The sequence below is a fragment of the Mugil cephalus genome, chromosome 23 (genome assembly GCF_022458985.1).
Source record: "Mugil cephalus isolate CIBA_MC_2020 chromosome 23, CIBA_Mcephalus_1.1, whole genome shotgun sequence".
Classification (NCBI taxonomy): Eukaryota; Metazoa; Chordata; class Actinopteri; order Mugiliformes; family Mugilidae; genus Mugil; species Mugil cephalus.
Genome location: NC_061792.1, coordinates 10,976,744 through 11,000,000, shown reverse-complemented (window position 1 = coordinate 11,000,000; position 23,257 = coordinate 10,976,744). Strand labels below are relative to the sequence as shown.

General features: G+C 38.9%; 1 protein-coding gene, 2 long non-coding RNA genes and 3 other non-coding genes across 6 annotated transcripts; 1 reads left to right on the top strand and 5 right to left on the bottom strand.

Annotated features, from left to right (window-relative positions):
• Positions 1 to 2,041: 2,041 nt before the first annotated feature.
• LOC125000893 lies at positions 2,042 to 3,691 on the bottom strand. Its single transcript, XR_007111407.1, has 4 exons — positions 3,513 to 3,691; positions 2,773 to 3,072; positions 2,338 to 2,576; positions 2,042 to 2,258 (listed from the first exon to the last, which is right to left on the bottom strand). It is a non-coding gene; the product is annotated as an uncharacterized LOC125000893 (long non-coding RNA).
• Positions 3,692 to 4,015: 324 nt separating this feature from the next.
• On the bottom strand, positions 4,016 to 15,181 carry LOC125000874 (NACHT, LRR and PYD domains-containing protein 12-like). The gene is made up of 7 exons (XM_047576618.1): positions 15,125 to 15,181; positions 13,251 to 15,036; positions 11,595 to 11,768; positions 11,072 to 11,245; positions 10,545 to 10,718; positions 10,038 to 10,211; positions 4,016 to 5,004 (listed from the first exon to the last, which is right to left on the bottom strand). Exons 1-7 carry the CDS (start codon positions 15,159 to 15,161, stop codon positions 4,989 to 4,991), a joined length of 2,535 nt encoding a protein of 844 aa, XP_047432574.1. The 5' UTR covers positions 15,162 to 15,181; the 3' UTR covers positions 4,016 to 4,988.
• Positions 6,154 to 6,226, bottom strand: trnam-cau. Its single transcript has one exon. It is a non-coding gene; the product is annotated as a tRNA-Met (tRNA).
• Positions 6,356 to 6,429, top strand: trnai-aau. The gene has a single exon. It is a non-coding gene; the product is annotated as a tRNA-Ile (tRNA).
• Positions 6,800 to 6,872, bottom strand: trnam-cau. The gene has a single exon. It is a non-coding gene; the product is annotated as a tRNA-Met (tRNA).
• Positions 15,182 to 15,519: 338 nt separating the features above from the next.
• LOC125000892 lies at positions 15,520 to 16,856 on the bottom strand. Its single transcript, XR_007111406.1, has 3 exons — positions 16,176 to 16,856; positions 15,945 to 16,067; positions 15,520 to 15,575 (listed from the first exon to the last, which is right to left on the bottom strand). It is a non-coding gene; the product is annotated as an uncharacterized LOC125000892 (long non-coding RNA).
• Between the last annotated feature and the right edge of the window lie 6,401 nt (positions 16,857 to 23,257).

Below are 23,257 nucleotides of genomic sequence, written 5' to 3'. Positions count from 1 at the left end.
GGTCAAATCCAGCTGCATTTCGAAAAATAATTAACTGACAAAATAAATGTTGATTTAAAGACGTTTTTTCTGTATTTTATCAACAATTAAAGTATCTGATGCACAAAGCTGTTGAACTGTTCACTGTAGAAACAAACCTGTCAGTTCAGTCTGTTACTGATTATCTCAAATGATAGAAACATGGGTGATTTTTAAGATCAGATGGAGCTTTGTTTAAATGTGCTGCAAAAATATAAAGAAAACTGAAAACATATAATATGTCGTCCAACAGAAACTTGAACATTTAGTTCGTATCTGTGTGTAAATAAGGAGAATAATGTAGAAGGAGTTGGTCTATGAGTTAAAATGTTGAGGCTCCTTCTGTAAAAGCAGCTATAATTAGATGAACAGTGTCTCTAATGTTTTGGACTTTACATACGTTAACTTTTCAACAGGAACAAATGATGAAGGTCTGAGGTTGACTCCACATGGAACCTCCTCCTCTAGTTTGTTTGTGTGTGTTCACGTCATTTAGACTGAGTTCAGTCATTTTTCACGTGTGAATCCAGGACGTGTCGTCCTTCTTTTTATTTTTCAGATGAGTTTCCAGGTGAAAACTGAAGATGAGTCGTGGTCTGACTTGGTCTCCTTCTCATCCTGAACCTTTCCTCAGAGCTGGTCTCATCATGAGCTTCACAGAGAAACCTTCTGACTTCAGGTCAGCACAGTCACCTCAGAAACAGCAGAGAAACTAAGACTCACTTTCTGTGGACACAGTTATTTTTATTAAATGATCAAATGTTCTTCCACAGTGACTCCTCACAGGAAACTGTATTAAAATGTGATTTGTTGTTTTTTATGGTAAAATAAAATCTTTTTATCGAACTAAAGAGTGATTATTTTTGTTCCTAATATTTTGTCCCTGTTGTTAAACTGGTGGTTTTGTGGTGAAACATCAGTGTGAGGCTTTAAAAGGACGTTTGTGTGTCGTCCACCGTGTCTCTCAGGTGTGGTGGTGAAGTTTTGGAGGTTGTGTGTTCAGCTCCAGGTCAGACAGTGACTTGAAGGAAGTCCTCCTCACCCAGAGGAAGGACGGCCCTCACCACCTGAGTGGTTTCAGAGAAGAGTCGTTCATCTGACTCGTCCCAGTCATTTGAGTCAAGAGTTGACGGTTCGGATGTGAAAATCTCAGGAAAATGTGAAGGACGGGATTTGAACCCCGACCTCTTGATATCAAACCCTTTACTTTACCTCTACACTAAAAACCCAGAGCCTGCTGGCTCCTGCCTGGAGCTGGGTAGTTGCCTTTTTTCAGCTTTTGGCCACTTCAACCAGAAATAGAAGTTAAAAATTTTATATTGTAAGTTGAGAAGTAGCTCGGTGCGTTAAAAAGCAGCCTCCAAATCTGGAGGTTGCAGGTTCGAGACCAGGTTTTATAAATAAGCTTGTATGCTTGTCATTGTTAAAATAAAACAAGTCTCTGTGGGACTTGAACTCACAACCTCTGTACCTCCAACCCTTCTTCTTGCTCCCTGAGCCACTTTCTCACACTTTTTCATCATTTTTTGGTATATTTGTCATCTAATTTTGGGGAAATTTTTCAGATTTTGGAAAAAAATAAAAAGTTGGCTCCGCCTCCCACAGACTCCGCCCCTCTGAGGAGCCGTTCAGCTCTTGATTCAACTCCCGACTCACTGAGCCGTTCAGTCAGTGACTCCCTCAACCTGAAGACTCTCAACCTCAGACTCTCCTCTGGACTCTGGACAAGCTTTGAGTGTTGGACCAGTGAAGCAGCTGAAGACTGAAGACACAGTCTCTCAGTGTTTTTACAGCCACTAACCCTCCACCTCCAAATGTCTGAACCTTCTAACAGCCACAGCTCTTTGAGCTCATCTGGAGATCTTTAGTTTAACTTTGATTTAAATTCACCAGAGCAGAAGAATTCTTCTTAGAGTTTCATCTATGAATTAAATCTTTTCTTCACTGGACAGTTTCCTGAATCTCAACATTATCAAAGACCTGAACACTTTAAAGTCACAGAAACACAGAAACACATCCAGCAGCTTTTTCTTTCTTTTATTAAATATGTAAATAACTGCACAACTTTTCAAGTGTGACAGATTCTTTGGAGTAAAACAACAAGAGTTTACACACAACGTCTGATTAGTTACAGCATCAAATGTTTGAAGCACTCAACAAGGAAAACATTTCAGATTTATGAAAATATGATTAAAAAACTATTCAAAATGAAATGAGTTCATTACTTAATTCCTACAAAGCTAAAATATACAGAAAGATGAATGAAAACTAAGCTACTTAGAGTACATACAGTGATATAATATGAAAACATGTACTAACATGAGGAGGAGCTTTTACACTGGAGAGGAGCAGGGACCTGGTTTCTAATGTTCTTCTTCACTGTACAGTTTCTTTAATGTTGTTTGTTGTTCATCAGGATTTCTGGTTGACATTTAGATTTTCTCAGGAGGGATTTCTCCACCTGAATCTTTCCCCTCAGATCCTCCCGTCCAGGTTCTTGTCGTGGTGTCGTCCTGAGGGCTGCTCTGGTTGTGGTGATCCATCAGCATGTTCTCCACCTGCAGTAAACACACATCACGTCACTGTTCTTCATTTCACATCATTTACATTTAAATACAAATGCACATCTCTGTTGTTCCAGGCTTGAAATATAAAACGTTGCGTGTCCACCTGTGATTTCTATGATAAACTGAGTGTCTTTAGGCTGCAGACTGCTGGTCAGACACAAACAAGGAAACAAAAAGATGACTTTACCATGAAGAACTGGAGGCTCCTGCTTTGGTTTTATATGGACATGTTCACATTTCTTCTCCATGTTACACTGATGACACGTCGTTTAAAATAGTAGATAAATATTTGTAATGTCGTGTTTACCTGAACCGTGTTAATATTAAATTAATGCTCAAACCAGTTTATTTGGGAAGAAGCAGTGAAAAGCTACATAATATTTCTTCTAAACTTTAGCAAAACAACACAAGCTCCTCCTCTATTAGCTTCAAAGCTAACAGCTAAACACGAACAGGAAGTCAACTTTAACAAATAATATTACTGTACCTGGATATAACTCTCGATGTCTTCATGTCATTTTAGGACAAACAACATTAACTTGAGACCGAATTTACGTTACTAACTCAACATTAATCAGGTTAATTAACCAACACCTGTTCACTACTTCCGGTTTCTTCTTCTTCAACTTTAAAATGACCGGTGACAGAGATTGTCTCCATCTGGCGGTGAAACGATGAACTACATCATGTCGCTTTAATAACGACAGAGAGAAACCATCACGAACACTGCCCTCCAGTGGTCACTGTCTGTAACTGTACTGTACTATTAAATTAATGCTCAAACCAGTTTATTTGGGATGAAGCAGTGAAACGCGACATGATATTTCTTCTTAACTTTAGCAAAACAACACAAGCTCCTCCTCTATTAGCTTCAAAGCTAACAGCTAAACACGAACAGGAAGTCAACTTTAACACGAATTACTGTACCTGGATATAACTCAGTGTCTTCATGTCGGGTTTTACTTATTTGTTCCCTATACAGTGAGACCAAAGTCAGTTGCTAACTCAACATTAATCAGGTTAATTAATCAACACTATTGACTGATCAACACCTGTTCACTACTTCCGGTTTCTTGTTCTACGAGAGTAAAATGACCGGTGACAGATTTTCTCAATCTGGTGGTGAAACGATGAACTACATGATATTGCTTTAATAACGACCAGAGAAACTATCACGATCACTGCCCTCCAGTGGCCACATCATTAAACTACAGCTAGCGCCTAACGTACACTAAAAAATGTAAACTAGAACATGAACTGTGAAAAATGGAAAATGAGAAACTGATCATTAATTACTGAGAAAGGAGAAGGGGTAGGATTAAATAAGCTTCTTCCTACTTTTCTTTCGGACATTTTATGTTAAGATTGTTTTTGTAGTTTTGACTTGTTTGATTTCTGTGTGTGTTCGAAGTAAAGTCTTCATTCAATAATAAGACATAAAACAATGTTTATTTATCGCACATATGGGAAATGACCTTGTCACAGTAGTGCAGAATTTGGTACGAAAATATATACAAGCAATCTACAAACAATAAAAGACAGTATGAAGTTTGAAAGAAGGTACAAAATACACAAGAATATGCAGCACTCTGACAGTCAGTATATACAGCGTGGGAAGGGAATTTCAAAAATACTAAAAAAAAAAAAAAAAAAAAATGGAATATAAATTTCTAGGATCACAGAACGTGGACACTGGTGAAATTAGTGTCAGATAGACAGAGCAAAAAAGCAGATTATTGTGCAAAAGTTCTGATGTGGTTAAGTTGCTTCTCTTATTTATATGCAATAAATAATAAATAAGAGAAGCAACTTAACCATATAAGAACTTGCAACGATCATTATGGAAAACCTAGAAGTGCCATTAATTAAGTCTTAAATGAGCCTTTAAGTTTTTCTGAAGGCGCTGAGCTCTTAATTTTAATTCTGAGACATTTTTTAAATAACGTCTCTGTAACCAGTCAGTGAAGAGTAAAGCACAACAAAGCAAAGTGTAGATGAAAGTGTGTCACAATAACAACAATAGTTTATCTCCATCTCTGACAATGATACATAAAGCAGAGACTCAGTGTGAAAACTGCTTCCTGTTTCTTTTCAAATGAAATAAATGGTTGAAAAAGGAGTAAAATAAACAGTACAATAAATACAGAAGTGAAGAGACACATTAGAATATAGAAAGACTGTTGATGCTGGTTGATTAATGTGTCCAATAATTCAGGAGAGGGACTGGTCTTTACTTGTTGGTGTTAATAGTTGGTGCAGCTCTGTTGAGGATCTTTAATCTCTTGACTCCACCTCCCAGTAACATGGTCCAGTCAGAGTCTCTCTACACACAAGCTGCTACTGATTCAACCTCTGGATCATCAGGACTCAGCTCATCCTCTCTCAGCTCACATACCGTCCTGTTTACTCTGACTCCCACCTTTAAAGAGAAGAAGAAAGAAGAGAGGAGATGTTTTAGTGTTTCCAGAGACTCTTTTCATCAAGTGTCAGTCAGTGATGCAGCACATCCAGTATAAAGAGCAGCAGGGACTTCAGTCCTGTTCAGAGCAGCTGTGGAGCTCAGCCAGCTTCCTTTCAGCTTCATGTTAACGTGTCGGAGCTGGAAGCTCACAGACCTGCACAGACTTTTAGCATCAAGTCTGTTTCCTCTGCACATTTCTCTCAAGTCCACAAAGGAAATAAACTGCTGAGAGTCATCAACGCTTCATTACTGCACAAACACTTTAGTGATGGATTTCCAGCTGTTCCATTTCAATAAAGAGTCTGAGTGTGTTGATGAACATCTCATGTGTTTCTGAAGCATCAGCTGACTAAGAAACATTGAAGATATCTGATGAAACTAATGACAGAGATACAGATGTGATGACTGGACCTCAGCAGAGGTTCTGCTCTGTAGAAAGACCACATGGTTACCAAATGTAATGATGGTTCTGTGATTTACAGGCTTCAGTCAGACTGATCTCAGAGCTGTGACAAAGATGAAACTGATCAGTTGTTTAGTTTTGAGGTGACAGAACAAAGAGTCTGAGATCAGATCTGATGAATGAGGACCACTGTCTCTATTCATCTAGTACAGAATTGTTTCAGTCTGCAAATTCTGTTGAAGAAATGTCAATTAGCAGCAGAATATGTGAGTATATGCTGAAGTAAATCTATGTTACCAGCCTGCTTTTGAGGCTGTGCAGTATCTAGGTTCTGTATCACATGTTTTTATTAGCACCACATCACCGACTTCATATTTATTCTGTACTAAATAAGCAGGAGATCTCCACAACACTGACATGATACCTCAAGCATTCTGGAGTCCAGTGACAGCGTCTCCTCATCTGCAGAGGTTCACTCCTCCTGCCATATACATGCATATGTGAAACAACAGAACTTGTCATTCAAAGGTCAAGCTAAGCCTTTTATTTCAACAAAATGTAGAGAACTAACTGGATAGTTTTCTAGTGGCTCCAACAGCGCAACCGTCATAGTTCTTGATGTGTGTCCATAGCCACGACAGCAGATTAATTGATGAAAATTGCAACCTACACCACAGAATCAGTCACGTCAACAACAAAACTCCTGCCCCGTGTGAGGCTCGAACTCACGACCTTCAGATTATGAGACTGACGCGCTGCCTACTGCGCCAACGAGGCCCAAAAAACTGTCAAAATTGTGGATTTTTCGTGCTTTCACATAGGGGGAATGGTTCGAATCCCTTCACGGTTGAATGAACTCTGTGTTGTTTGTAAATCGTGGAAAAACACAACATAGCAGCGCCTAAAGGCCGGTTAGCTCAGATGGTCAGAGCGTGGTGCTAATAACGCCAAGGTCATGGGTTCAAGCCCCATACTGGCCATCTGCAGGATCTCTTTTTCAAAGAAACCATCTTAAACCTATGCAAGATAATCATGAGTTGGTCACAGGAGCTACTTCCTGGTAAGTTTGATCGATTTTGTTGGCTGTACCACTTAATTGATACTTTCTGCTTCACAGTGACCCTTCTGTGTGACCACAGGATGCAATAGATATGTGTCTGACATCAGATCAGAGAACTGAGGGTTCCAGTCCCTTTTGTCATTGGTAACTTGTGTTTTTCTAGGATGGCAGCCAGACTGTTAGCATAGAAGAGACACCTTACCATCATCATTACTGATGTGTGTCTGTAGCCACAACAGCAGATTAATTGATGAAAATTGCAACCTATGTCACATCAACAACAAAAGTCCTGCCCCGTGTGAGGCTCGAACTCACGATTTTCAGATTATGAGACTGACGCGCTGCCTACTGCGCCAACAAGGCCCAAAAAACTGTCAAAATTGTCGAGTTTTCATGCTTTCACATAAGGGGAATGGTTCGAATCCCTTCTAGGTTGGAATTCACTGTCTATTGTTTGTAAATTGTCTGTTACTGCAGGTGTTCTTCATACCGTACAGAATTCTTTCAGTCCGCAAATTTTTTTAACGAAATGTCAATTAGCAGCAGTATATGTGGGTATATGCTGAAGTAAATCTATGTTACCAACCTGCTTTTGAGGCAGTGTCTGGGTTCTGTAACACATCTTTTTATTAGCACCACATCACTGACTTTATATTCATTCTGTACTAAATAAGCAGGAGATCTCCACAACATATACATGAATACGTTCAACAACAGAACTTGTACGGACATTTAAAGGTCAAGCCAAACTCCTCTTCTAGGGTCAGCTCCTGGCTGGATGGACCATCCACACTGTCAGTTTTATGTGCTTTTTTTCTTGACCGTTTAAATCAGACAGAAATACAGTCGTCAGTTGTTAGCAGAATATTCTTGTACTTGGTTTTCCAAAACCAAATACAAAAAGAACAAACTTGTTCTTTCAGAAGAACATGAAAGATGACGGATGAAACAGAACATGGGAAAATAGATTCAACAGAAGAGCAGATCATTTCTCTGAACTTAATTATACCCTACATAACATGAGTAACATGTACTTCTATGTACCATATTAAAGCAAAAACACAACCATTGTTTAATGGAATAATCATCTCCACATCCTTTAACTGTAACTATGACAGTTTTCAGTGGAGAACAGTTTATCAGTTGTACATTTTCGGGCTACTTACACATTAAACTGGTCCACTATTGTCTGCCAGGCTTTTTCTTCTCCTTTTTAATTGCTCTGGTGTTGACATTTTTTCTTATAATGTTCTTTAATTCTTCATATTGTTCAACAAGCAGCTCTGGTTCAGCGACGGTGAAGTAGGAGGTGCGTCCTTGTCCCATTTTTCCTGTCGGTGATTCTGTGATCGATCTCGTGGTCTTCTTAAGAATGACGTGAACACGCACTTTTCCTAACAATCCACACCTGGCTTGATTAAGCCGCGTCTTTTTATCCTGTTCCAGCTGCAACTAATGAATCCAAGAAAGCACCAACGAGGTTTAGTCAAACCGGGCTTACTCACTTATCCCAGATGTCTTTATCCAACTTTTGTGCAATACCCCCCTGAGTGATAAAAATCCTTGTTATGGCATCATATATTGTTTATTTTACCAAAAGTGTGATTTTGTATATTGATGCACATCACAGAGGGGAGAAAGGAGCGATTGTTTGCTGTATCCAAGGGTGAATCGAGGCTGTAGATTATCCACTGGACGTGAGTGAGTTCATGATTTACATGTTGAAAAGAATTTATTTAAGTTCATGTAGGATCAGTTGTAATAACATGTTTGAATACTGAAATGAAATAAACACTTACGTGCGTCAATCTGTTTTCATTAATATATTTATACAAGTTACTTTTGTACTAAAGTACTACAACGTTTTGCTAATACACTTACTTTAACCAACATAGCATCAGCTGCTAATTTTATAGTATACGGCTCCTTTTATATTTACAGTTAATGTAATAAAAGAAAACTAATCAACAAACCTGCACCGTGTAGGTTTTCATTTAAACTGCAGTCAGAAGTTTGAACACGTCATTGAATCGAATGCGAAGACGTGTCCACACTTTTGACTGACAGTGTATTGATTGATTGATGTGTATTTTTTGTTTTTTTGCATAAAAATACATACAAATTGCACAAAGCACAACACACAAAAAGCGAGGCTCCATTCTCATTTTAACTCATATTTATTTTCTTATACACCACAAATAATCCATCTATTCAAGTGGTACAATGTTTTACTAATTTACTTACTTAAATCAAACCAACCTGCTAAAATTTAAATTAATTTACATTCATTTATTATATTCAGTATCAGTGTTATTCATTTTACAGTAAGTGATTGTTTTTATATTTGCAATTAAATCACATTGTGTGCATCACAACATTTTCTCAACAACTGGATGGAAATGGAAAAAATGTAAAAGATCTATTTTGGCTGAAGTGCTAAAGAGTAAATGTAACAACACACTTATACTGTTATTTCCGAACAATGGTAACAGACACGTGGATGAAGCTCTCCTCTTGACTCCACCTCCCAGTAACATGGTCCAGTCAGAGTCTCTCTACACACAAGCTGCTGCTGATTCAACCTCTGGATCATCAGGACTCAGCTCATCCTCTCTCAGCTATCATACTGTCCTGTTGAGAAAAATGACTCAAACCTACAGAAAGAAGAGGGGAGATGATTTAGTGTTTCCAGAGACTCTTTTCATCGGGTGTCAGTCAGTGATGCAGCACATCCAGTATAAAGAGCAGCAGGGACTTCAGTCCTGTTCAGAGCAGCTGTGGAGCTCAGCCAGCTTCCTTTCAGCTTCATGTTAACGTGTTGGAGCTGGAAGCTCACAGACCTGCACAGACTTTTAGCATCAAGTCTGTTTCCTCTGCACATTTCTCTCAAGTCCACAGAGGAAATAAACTGCTGAGAGTCATCAACGCTTCATTACTGCACAAACACTTTAGTGATGGATTTCCAGCTGTTCCATTTCAATAAAGAGTCTGAGTGTGTTGATGAACATCTCATGTGTTTCTGAAGCATCAGCTGACTAAGAAACATTGAAGATATCTGAGGAAACTAATGACAGAGATACAGATGTGATGACTGGACCTCAGCAGAGGTTCTGCTCTGTAGAAAGACCACATGGTTACTAAATGTAATGATGGTTCTGTGATTTACAGGCTTCAGTCAGACTGATCTCAGAGCTGTGACAAAGATGAAACTGATCAGTTGTTTAGTTTTGAGGTGAGAGAACAAAGAGTCTGAGATCAGATCTGATGAATGAGGACCACTGTCTCTATTCATCTAGTAAGGCTGTCAGCTGGAATCCACATTTATTTCCTGAAAACATCAACACAACAAGCTTCAGGATGATCTGATTGTCTGACTGTTGTCTCTGTCTTTCTGTCCAGTTTGTCTCCATTCTCCTCTGACAACATCTCTGAAGAAAACAGCAGCAGGTTTCCAGGAGACACTTTAGATTCTGTGTCTAGTACAAAACTACTGAAAGAAGAATGAACTGACTCCAACCCTCCATTCACCTCAGAGTCTCCAGTCTACAGTCTGGACTCTCCACAAGATCAAGAAGCTGCTTCACATCTGAATCCTTCAGGAAGTTGTCACTCAGGTCCAAATGTTTCAGATGGGAGGGGTTGGACTTTAGAGCTGAGGCCAGAGAATCACAGCTGATCTTTGATAAACTGCAGTACCTCAACCTGAATAAAGAATAAAATATGTTAATAAAATCATTGATAATCAATCAGATGTGTTCAGGTTTTAATGTTCAGATCAACATTACTACGTCCTAATCAATGAGCTGTTCTCTAAAATGAGTAGAATGACTTTGTCCTTGTGTTATTGTGGATCATCATCATGTCAGCCTTCTACACTTTCAACTAACACTCATCTTTAAGATGACAGAATAAATTTAGGAAAATAAAAGATTAAAGATGTGAGTATGGAGAAATTTGCATCTTCATGGATGGAAAATTCTGTATGAACAAAAATTAATGTCATCCACAATAGTAACAGACATTCAGTGAACTGACCTCAGAGTCTCCAGTCTACAGTTTGGACTCTTCAGTCCATCACACAGCTGCTTCACTCCTGAATCCTCAAGGTTGTTGTTACTCAGGTCCAACTCTGTCAGATGGGAGGGGTTGGACTTCAGAGCTGAGACCAGATAATCACAGCTGATCTTTGACAAACTGCAGTAACTCAATCTGAAACAAGAATAAAATATGTTGATAAAATCATTGATAATCAATCAGATGTGTTCAGGTTTTTAATGTTCAGATCAACATTACTACGTCCTAATCAATGAGCTGTTCTCTAAAATGAGTAGAGTGACTTTGTCCTTATGTTATTGTGGATCATCATCATGTCAGCCTTCTACAATGTGAACTAACACTCATCTTTGTCATGACAGAATAAATTTAGGACAAGAAAGGAGAAAATATGAACAGGAGAAAATTTACATCTTTATGGGTAGAAACTGTGTGTGAACATAAATTAAGTTCAATTTGTAATTAAACAAATCAGATCCACAATAGTAACAGACATTCAGTGAACTGACCTCAGAGTCTCCAGTCTCCAGTTTGAACTCTTCAGTCCATCACACAGCTGCTTCACTCCTGAATCCTCAAGGTTGTTGTTACTCAGGTCCAACTCTGTCAGATGGGAGGGGTTGGACTTCAGAGCTGAGACCAGATAATCACAGCTGATCTTTGACAAACTGCAGTCAATCAATCTGAATAAAGAATAAAAGATCAGAAAATCATTGATAATCAATCAGATGTGTTCAGGTTTTAATGTTCAGATCAACATTACTACGTCCTAATCAATGAGCTGTTCTCTAAAATGAGTAGAGTGACTTTGTCCTTATGTTATTGTGGATCATCATCATGTCAGCCTTCTACAATGTGAACTAACACTCATCTTTGTCATGACAGAATAAATTTAGGACAAGAAAGGAGAAAATATGAACAGGAGAAAATTTACATCTTTATGGGTAGAAACTGTGTGTGAACATAAATTAAGTTCAATTTGTAATTAAACAAATCAGATCCACAATAGTAACAGACATCCAGTGAACTGACCTCAGAGTCTCCAGTCTACAGTCTGGACTCTTTAGAAAACCACACAGATGTTTCACTCCTGAATCCAGCAGGTCATTTTCACTCAGGTCCAGATGTTTCAGATGGGAGGGGTTGGACTTCAGAGCTGAGACCAGAGAATAACAGCTGATCTTTGACAAACGGCAGCACTTCAGTCTGAATAAAGAATAAAATATGTTAATAAAATCATTGATAATCAATCAGATGTGTTCAGGTTTTAATGTTCAGATCAACATTACTACGTCCTAATCAATGAGCTGTTCTCTAAAATGAGTAGAGTGACTTTGTCTTTGTGTTATTGTGGATCATCATCATGTCAGCCTTCTACACACATCATCCAAACATCAAGACAACATTCAGACAACTATTCATGTCAACACACATCAATAACATGCTGCTGACCTCAGTCAAGTCTCTCATTACAGGATCAATATCAAATCACACATGTTGAAAACAAACTGTTCATTAGTTCATTGGTTCCATGACCTTCTTCTTCCTGTATTTGGTATCTCAGTAGGTTGGTGTTGTTAAAATGTTAAAGGACAAGTTCATATTTTCAAGTCTGTCTTCAAACAACAGTCACATGTCAGATGAACATTACAGAATTCTTAGAATTCCTACTGTCCACACTGACTGTGAAGTGGTCTCTTCCTAACACAACTACACTGGAAGAAATGACTTGATGAGTTTATCCAGAGACAGTATGAACAGAAAGAATGATTCCTGACTCCAATAACTCTTTAAATGTACATGTGAACACTAGACTGGTCCTGATTTGAGATCAGACCGACCACCGATGACTGAGGAGACACCTGCTGATATTAACAACATGATGCTCCTTCATTTAAACCAACTGTTACTGGTCCATCTTCTATCTGTCAATCCTGACAAGAGAACTTTTTAATGTGATAAAAACATTCAGTGAACTGACCTCAGAGTCTCTAGTCTACAGTTTGGACTCTTCAGTCCATCACACAGCTGCTTCACTCCTGAATCCTGCAGGTTGTTGAAGCTCAGGTTCAACTCTGTCAAATGGGAGGGGTTGGACTTCAGAACTGAGACCACAACTTCATAGTGACTCTCTGAGAGTTCACAGAGAGAAAATCTGTCATGACACATAAATATAAAACATGTTAATATGAATGAAGACACTTTATTATTTACTTCATGCATTTTATAATAAACAGTTGAACACATCCTGTTTGACATTTTGTTTTTCACATCAGTGATTCAGCTTCTTATCTGACATGACACAACGATTCTCATCAGTTTCTCTTAAACCTGCAGACTTTTAAAATTTGATTTGTTTAAATCTGCAAATGAATGGAGATAAATGGAGTTACATTTAGGCTTCTTCTACACAGTCTGTCAGTGTGATCTGATCTGAAATCTGACTCCACAAAGTCATCATGATTGAAATGATAAAAATGGGGAAAACATCCCTTTATGGGACATTTAGAACAGATTAGATATTGCCAACTAATGTCTAATTACATATATTATTCAACGGACAGCTCCAATGTACTGTATATATAAATAAAGGATGATGAATACTGTTTGATAGGGTTTAAAGTTTAAATATTGAATGAACTTAACTAAACTAAACTGATTTATGATGTTAATCACATCTGGACTCACTGAGCCTTTCTGCAGTTCCTCACAGCTGGAATCAGTCTCCGTCGTCCCTCCCATGATGTGTTGAACTTCTTCAGGTCCAACTCATCCAGAACCTCCTCTGACATCTGCAGCATGTAGGCCACAGCTGAGCAGTGGATCGCAGAGAGTTTCTTCTCTGATTTGTTCTCTGACTTCAGGAACTCTTGGATCTCCTGATTAACTGAGAGGTCGTTCATCTCCATCAGACAGTGGAAGATGTTGATGTTTCTGTCAGGAGAAATGTTGTACATGTTCATCTTCTTCAGGTTGTTGATGGCTCTCTGGATGATTTCTGGACTGATCTCTGTCTGACCCAGCAGACCTCTTACCAGTCTGTGGTTGGACTGCAGACAGACGCCATGAAGGAAGCGAACCATCAGGTCCAGGTGACCATTTTTACTCTCCAGGGATTTCTCCATGACTCTGTTCAGGAAGACATCCAGAGTTGAGTCATTGAAATTTTGTCCCAGGAAGTCCTCCAGCACCTCTGTCTTCCTGTTGGTGTAACAGTGGATCATGTAGACTGCAGCCAGAAACTCCTGAACACTCAGATGGATGAAACAGAACACCTTGTCCTGGTACAGTCCTCTCTCCTCTTTAAAGATCTGTGTCAACACTCCTGAGGACACTGAGGCTGCTCTGATATCGATGCCACACTCTGTCAGGTCTGATTCATAGAAGATCAGGTTTCCTTTCAGCAGCTGATCAAAAGACAGTTTTCCCAGTGACTCAATCATCTCCCTGGTCTCTGGACTCCAGTGTGGATCTGTCTCAGATCCTCCATCATACTTGACCTTCTTCACTTTGGTCTGAACCACCAGGAAGTGGATGTACATCTCAGTCAGGGTCTTGGGCAGCTCTCCTCCCTGTCTGGTTTTCAACACATCCTCCAGAACTGTAGCAGAGATCCAGCAGAAGACTGGGATGTGACACATGATGTGGAGGCTTCGTGATGTCTTGATGTGGGAGATGATGCTGCTGGCCTGCTCCTCATCTCTGAATCTCTTCCTGAAGTACTCCTCCTTCTGGGGGTCAGTGAACCCTCTGACCTCTGTCACCATGTCAACACACTCAGGAGGGATCTGATTGGCTGCTGCAGGTCGTGTGGTTATCCAGAGGCAAGCAGAGGGAAGCAGTTTCCCCCTGATGAGGTTTGTCAGCAGCACATCAACTGAGGTGGACTCTGTAACATCAGTCAGGATCTCAGTGTTGTGGAAGTCCAGAGGAAGTCGACACTCATCCAGACCGTCAAAGATGAACACAAGCTGGAACTCTTCAAAGCTGCAGATTCCTGCTTCTTTGGTTTCAGTGAAGAAGTGATGAACAAGTTCCACCAAGCTGAACTTTCTCTCTTTCAACACATTCAGCTCTCTGAAAGTCAATGGAAATGTGAAGTGGATGTCCTGGTTGGCTTTGTCTTCAGCCCAGTCCAGAGTGAACTTCTGTGTTAAGACTGTTTTCCCAATGCCAGCCACTCCCTTTGTCATCACTCTTCTGATTGATCCATGTCTTCCAGGTGAGGCTTTAAAGATGTCTCCTGGTCTGATGGTTGTTCCTGGTCTGTCTAGTTTCCTGGATGCTGTTTCAATCTGTCTGACCTCATGTTCATCATTGACCTCTGAAGTATCTCCCTCTGTGATGTAGAGCTCTGTGTAGATCTCATTCAGAAGAGTTGAGTTTCCTGCTTTAGCAATCCCCTCAAACACACACTGGAACTTCTCCTTCAGACTAGATTTAAGTTCACGTTGACACACTTCAGCAATATGTTCTGAATAAATACAACAAATAAGGTCAGTGAATGCTTAGTAAATGTTTAATTCATTCATCAGGTTCAATGTTCATAGAAATCCTCTTACTTCTCTCCAGACGATCAGCCAGCTCCTCCTGCTTCATTCTCCTCAGGAAGTTCAGTGTGATCTTCACAAATGCCTCTCTGCTGCTCCTCCTCTGCTCTTCATCCTCACCCTCCAACACCTCCTCATCCTCCCTCTGACTCTCTAAGCATTCTGGGTAATCTGGACTCAGATCCCTCTGAATCTTCTTCAGCTCCTTCTTCACAAAAGTGACAATGTTGTCCTCCAGCAGCTGGAACAAAAAACTATCTGAATGACAACCAGACTGAAATCATGGAGACAAACATCAGATCCATGTTGGACAGACTGACAGTCCACTGGTCTACAAAGAGCAGCATGGAGATGATGGAAAGTAGTTGTTGTCCATGTACAGACCTTAAATATGGAGTCCAGCTGTGTTTGATGCTGATGAACAGACTGATCACTGAGAACATTTAAACTCTGCTGCTTCACTCTGGAAAGAAACATAAATAACTCAGAGTTGAACATTGTTCTGTGATGATCGTCCAGATCAGAACAAACTCTACTGTGACATTAATAAAGACGTGAAACACAAGATTAATTCTAAACCTGATGACTGAGGATCACATAAAGTCCACATTTCAGTTACGTATATTTGCACATAAGAACTGATCTTCTCAGATCTTTTCTATACAATGTCTCTTTAACAACAGAGTTCTTCCTCGTTCAGACAGAAAATGGTTTCCATCTGTTTCCAAACACCAGTATCACTTCCCCATGGGAACAAAATGACAACGGCCTGAACAGCTTCCTTCTAGTTTTAAATGCCAGACACAGACGACCTGTTGTACTTATATCTTACTTATTTAGAGCAGATGGATTTTGTCCTTTAAAGTCAGTTAAATCATGCTTCGACCGATCACTCCTCATAGACACACAGCTGGGTTCAGGCTGAGGTTGAGATGAGTCTGGTTTCTGGTGGATCCTGGTAGACAGAGAAAAGTTGACTGCTTTCAGCTTTTAAAAGGAGCAGTGATTTGAGAGTTGAGCTCTGACATGAAGAGTCATAGACAGTTATAGATGTTCATCTCACCTCTGATCTCTGGTCTGGTTCTCATGTTCTCCACTCAGAGTGGATTTAGATCGAGGGACTCCCTCCTCTCTGTCCTCACACTGATCCATGCTGCTGGATTCACATCAGCTCACACACACTTTCTACCTTCACCTAAAGAGGAAACACAAGTCATTCACCTGAACATCATCCACAACCTCTGCTGTTGAAATATCAGCTGTTCCTCCAGTGACTCTGTTATTTTTATTTCTTCTACTATCAGTCCATAAGCACCAACTCTGCAACTTCATCTTGGACTTTGGACATCTTCAATAGATATAATATATAAGAAACAGTAAGTAAACTAGACAGTTAAGTTATTAAAGTCTGAAACAAACCAAACTTACAGACCATTCAAACCGTCCAAAGAGCTGAAGAAAACAAATCTGTCAAATTTTATCTTATCAATAAATTCAAATAATAATTAATAATGTTCTATATCTACATCAACATGTATATTTAATAAAGTCCTCTGATCCTTCAGCTCTACAGTGTGAATATAATGACACAGAAAGTCTGATTTGTTCTCCAGTGTCTGTCTGAAGATCTCAGGCCTCATTTAGAGGCTCAGTCCGACTCAAGTTAACGTGAAATATCAAACAGATTTCTACTGTAGCTGCTGAAATCTGATGTAAAAGACTAAAACATGACAAACTGTTACAAACATTACCTTCAGCTGGAGGTTCACACGGAGAAAAGGAACTGCAACACAGCGTTAATGTAAACCAAAAGCACGGGACACTGAGTGAGGCAATTTTAGGGTTTTGTAAATCAGGAACAGAAATATGCTGTGTCCACATAAATGTCAGACATGGAGACAATATGCAACACCATTGAAAAGCTTCTGGATATTTGTTAAACAATTATATATAACAATAAAAATAATATATTTACTATTAATACTAATACTAATAATAATATATTATTTATTGATGTAATAATCAAAATAAAACAAGATACAGTTACAGGAAAACGTGCGAAATAACAGAATGTCAATAATAATAATAAATTATATTTATATGGGACTTTACGTTTTAAGGACAAAACGCTCGGTTCTCCATGTTCATGTAACAGTTAGCGTTACTTTAATCTAGTGTTAGTGAAACTGATTTAATTGATAATTTAGGATTAACATGGCCTACTTAGGACAATTACATACAGTGGATGACTTCTAAAAGTCACTTTTATCATCTTACTGATGTCTTACTAATAAAAACACCTTTTGTTTTTACATAAGCTAGTAACTTAATCAGATACTGTCGTTTAATTAATGTTAGCTTTAGAAATAAGTTAAATCAAATGTGTTAACAGTAACAGTTAAATCATACAAAACATCTTCTCACTTGTCAAATGGTACTCCCTGCTGCTTGGTTTTGGTGTTTCTTTCATGGGAACATCCGTAAAAACACAAAAGTGTAATTTTAGTGTCAGTCAGATGACAACGGCCTGACTCTGACCGTTGGTCTGACCAATAGTTAAACCCCTCCCCAAGATGGCGACGAGGCTGAATACAGTCATAAATAAAGCAGCAGAAATGAAGCAGCACCGGGTTAGAAAATCAAAACTGACCTCTGACAAACTGTAGGAACTCAATCTGAAAACAGAATAAAAACTCTATAAATATGTGGTGTCAAATAGCTCTCTGCTATATCATGAGGGTTTTAATAAACATACATTATACTGAATTTCCCACAGGATAACTGCAGTTGGTGCTCATTTAAAATAAAATAAATAATATATATATAAGCTAAAATACTGCAGTCAATGAGTATCAGTGTTTTTGGATGTGGACAGTTGTAGTTCCCCATAGTGACCACTGGAGGGCAGTGATGATAGTTTAAACAGTCTCCGTGTTGCGTTCGCTGGATTCTTCTCTCCAGGTGAAGTTTTCTTTGATTTCACAGACGATCTATAACTGATCGCCAACACATTAATCATTATTTATGAAAATAAACATGTTTCCCGTCACTATATACTTTTCCCTACAGTTGACATCTAAGATGAAAACTGTTATGAATGCTGTAATGTCCAACACCCCTGCTGCAATACACCATTGGTACAGTCCACTCCCCCTTCTTAAATCTAGTTGGAATGTTCCACTTCCTGTTTGCCTGTCTGGCTCCTACCTGGACAGAGTGGGATGGAAGAACATGGAACAAAAACCATTTGGGTAATTTGAATCTGTGAATGAATGAGACTGAATGTCCATATATTTATTTCTCTGGTTGACCTGAAATCTTTCAACTAAGACATATTCCAGTGAAATCATTTCCTGCAACATTCAAATCCATTGATACACATCCAAACCTGTTTAGTGAAGAAGGCCAGGACGTCATGTTTCCTTCTGTCCTAAAACACCTCAAGCTGGAAAAGTGATGATGAGAATCATAGTAACAACAGGAAAACACAATAAAGCAGCGACACAGAGACAGACACTGCTCCATCGATGAAAGACTAAAGTTTCGGGATGTTTTGTTTAACGTTTTATTCTATGGCTATTCTCTCAACAAAACCTTTAGTCTTTATATCAAGCAGCGAGTAGTTGTCTTCATGTCTCTTTTACTTTGTTTTTCATATTAAAGGTATAAGTTCAGTATTTTGGCAAAAGGTTTTATATATTAAAATAAAGAATTGATTCCATTGAAACCACTATGAGCTACAAAGGCCAGAATGCCCCCCTCCTTCTCTACCAGTTCACACCTCTATGGCCCCTCCCACTGAAGAGGCTTTATTGCTTACAATAACAAAGTTCTGTCAATACCTCAAATGAAACGGAAAGAAAAATCAATAACACGTTCTTCAATACACTTTGTTCACAATATTGACTAATAATTATATCTTTAAAAATCTGATTTTCAAATCTATTAAGTTGTTTACATCATTTCATTTCTGTTTCTTATTGTTTCATAAATTTACACCTTTTAATGTTACACATCTTTTTTTTTGCATTGATTTAATTTGTTTATTTGCACATTGAAGACAGAAAATATTAAAATGGTATAAAAATAGTTAATAGTTGTTCAGGGAGAGATGGAAGCCAAAGAAAGACTAATGAAACACCTCCCTATGTAAAGCAAAATGTATCAACAATGGAAAGTAAATTAAACTGCAATATTAATATATTAAAGTAAAGAACAACAATGCATTATCTATAAACATCATTAATTAAAATATATAGATGATTTATAAAGCTACAAATCTTGACGGGAGAGTCACATTTTCAATAGTTTTTAAATCAAACAAACAGCTTTTAGATAAAACTGTTCCATAAGAAAGGTCTCTTCGTGTTTAAAGGTTATTAATTAAGATTATGGTAATAAAAACTCTTTACAATGATGTGATTGAATGTCTGAGGAAAACTGAATTAAAGTCTGAAAATCGGTGAACGACACAAATTACAAAGAGCGAAGAACAACTTATTAATAAACAGGTTTGGAGTTAATTTTCTAAATAGAGGAGGTAGGACAGAATCATTATTCTTGGGAAAAACTAAATCATTCTAAAACATGTCTTATGGATACATTAATCTTGTTGAGAAAAGTTGAACGTACCAGTGTTAAATAATATAAACAAAGACAAATGAAACTATAGTTAAAACAGGTCAAAGGTCAAAGTGATGATGGAAAAACTTAATTAATTAATAGAAAAATTAGATGATGCCTTCGTGGAAAACTCGGAAAATTCTATAACTCCAACTCTGGAAATTTCCAGACTTCTGATATCATAACGTTCATGTTTCAGGTTATACTCGACAAAATAAGTTGGTTTGGTTTATTGTCATTGTTAGTTGAACATTTAAATATGTGCAGACGCTATTTTTATTTTTATTTTAGAGAAGCAGTCATTTCTGAATTTGACAACTTCAGAGCCTCATTTTTCCCCAGGTTGTCCTGAATTGCAGCATCAGCATCTCGACCCCCAGAAAATAAACCAACAATTTTATTCATTACTATTTCAAACAGTTTTAAATGATCGTAAACCTACACCTGCCACAATCTATATGGAGTCAAAGGTCACAACTTTCTTCAACATCTGTTTTTTGTGCAGCTTTTCTTTTAGGTTTTGTTCTAACTCCCAGTTTCTAATCACTCCAGAATCTTTGGGACGGGGACACGGCACCACCCTCACAGACCACAGTGGTAGTACATATTAGGACTTTTTTCTCACAATATGTACTTTTAACTATATTCATGGCAGTAACAGATGGGTAATAATCTAAGTGACATTAGTAAATGTTGTTGGTTTTGTTCTAACTCCTATTCTATCACTCCAGAACATCAGAGGCGACGACGGCCTTGTGGTTTCACACCCAAACATCAGAGAACTAGACAACAACAACTGCATTTAGGTATAGAGTATGTTACGATTACTATTAAAAGATTAACTTGAGTCATTACAAAACAAATCACAATAATCCAAGATGGCTGCCTCCACAGTAAAACTCCTGCTCAGAGTTTTTTTTATATATACTCTATTATTATTGTATAATAGTAGAGTAACAGGTAGTTAATAAAATTGTATATATGAATGTATAATAGTAGAGTAACAGGTGTAATAAAATAGTAATAATAGTAATGTATAATTAGTAAATGTTGTTGTTTTGTTCTACCTTCTACTTCTATCACTCAGAACATCAGGGAGGAGACACGGCCATGGGATGGTTTCTAAGAACTTCACCTATGGAAGAACAGGAACTTCTCACACGAACACCTGAAAGGTACTCGTTTATCAAATTATCATTTAGAGCTTTTGTAACTTGTAACTCCCTGCTGCTAGAAGGACATTTATTTTATGTATATTGTTTGAAATTGTAGCTAACATGTTTTGTTTTCTTAAAAATCTCTCCAGGAGGAGAGTGCCATGATGGTTTCCTGGACTTCACGTGAACAGAGGAGGATTTCGCGCTACAGGTAACGTATATTTTTTATAGATTATTTATATCTGTCCTCTGTTTGGAGGGACAGATATGTTTGTACTGGGACACCACAGCCTTTTCCACGTGCAGCGACAAAGAGATAATGAAGGCCCTTCCCCCTCTTCTGCGGAATCTTCCCATGAATCCCTCCCCCTATGCTGACTCCACCCACTAAGCCTAACCCCTCCCTCTAGTCACTCTCTGGATCTTACTCCACCCCTACCATTAATCCTCCACCACACACTGATCCACCCACTAGCCACTCCTCTCGACTGACTCCTCCCCCTTCATTAACCCTCCCCACCTCACCTTGGACTCCTCCCATTAATCACACTAGCTCCTCCTCTCTGCTGTATCCTCCTCCTCTCTGTGACTCCTCCCCCTCACTGTAAAAACTCCAGTTGCTCTTAGTTATGGGAGACATACCCCCGTCCTTCTACCTCTCAGAAACATCGGGGAGGACACGGCCCCCCCCCGCGGCCACTGCTACACAGGAACCCGCCCTGATGATCCGGCCCCCGACAACGTGCGGGATTCGAAACCAATCTCCTGCGACTTCCAGCCAGCGGCTCATTGAACACCAACAACGCACCGAGAACCCTTCACCCTTGGACCTCTCTCTGAGCGCTTTTGTCATCGTCACTTTTGGACTTTGGACTTTATAGTCCGACTGTCATAGATTTGAACCATGGACTTTCAAAATATAAACCACTCATTCAACTCTCTGAGCTATTGACCTGCCAGGTTTTAGGCTTCACTGAATTTTACCATCTGGTTTTTTGGGTGTGATCTTCAAAAGTCACGAATGTCATAAGGTTTGAACCCATGACTTCAGACTCACCATTGACTTCTTCTAACAGTCTGAGCTATTTGTCTACATGTTTCTGGTCTTTCTTTGAGCTTTTCAGTCTCTACTTTGAGTGTTGCGACTCTAAAAATTCATAGACTACGATAAGATTTGAATCCCACCCGTCTTCCAGAACCTCCAAGAACTCTCTGCCAACTGAGCTATTGACCACACATGTTTTCTCACTCTTCCTGCTGCTTTTTGTTTGTTTCTGTGGTGACTTAAACTAAAAGTTCTCATGGGGGATTGAAACACATGTCTCCAAGTACATTAAAGAACTGACCTTACACCTTAGGCCACCAGAGAAAGCTGCTATGTTCAGCTTATATCTGGGTTTTTTAGTCTTTTCTCTGTGATGTTGGACATAAAAAAGTTAACTGTTCCCAAGGATCAAACCAACAACCTCCAGTCCTTAGAGGATGACTCTAACACACTTGAGCCAGCTGAACCAGAAACAACAACAAACATCTTATCTATTTACATCTTTTTCAGTCTTTATCTTGGTATTGAATATTTAAAACGGGACTGAACCTATCCAGGCATTGAACCCAAACCTTAGAACCTCTGAGGAATGACTTAACATCTAGGAGGCCATGACCCCAGAGACGCTGAGATGCTTTAAACTTTAAAACTGCATTTTAGTTTTTCCTCTGGTCACTTAGAGATAAATGTAAACAGCAAGAGTTCTGGATTGATCCACTGGTTTCAGAGCTGAGAGACAGAACACAGCTGATCTCACTGAGATATCTTCAACCTGGATGTGACAGCTTTTTGTTGTTGTGTTCATTGTTCACTTCCCTCAGATAGTCACAACAGAAAGAAGTCAGTAGCCTAGAGTTGAACCGTAGGAACCTAAGAACATGGAGAGTTACACTGGACGTCTCACCTCACTGTGCTATTCACAAAGTTTAACCAAGAAAGTTTGTCCTTAGATTTCTAGATCACCAGCCTCAGCACCAGCTCATCCTTCTCTACTGGGGTTTTCTACCTTCTCACTAAATGAGCCATAAAGTCTCTTTGAGGATCAGTGTTAGTGGTATGTGGACAGTTTGTAGTTTCTGACACTGACCACTGGAGGGCAGTGATGGTGTTAGTTTAAAAACAACTTTCCTGTCCTTCTGGTTCATTAATCGTTCAGGATCAGGAGGAACTCTGATTTTTTTGAGATTAATCCTCCTTTCTCCTTCCTCCTCCTCCTCTTCCCTGCTGCTGCTGCTGCTGCTTTGAAAAGGTAAAACGTTTCTCTGGTTCCTCTCTTTAGTCTGAGTGTTCAGTGTTTGCGTTGATCAACAGGCTGCGTTC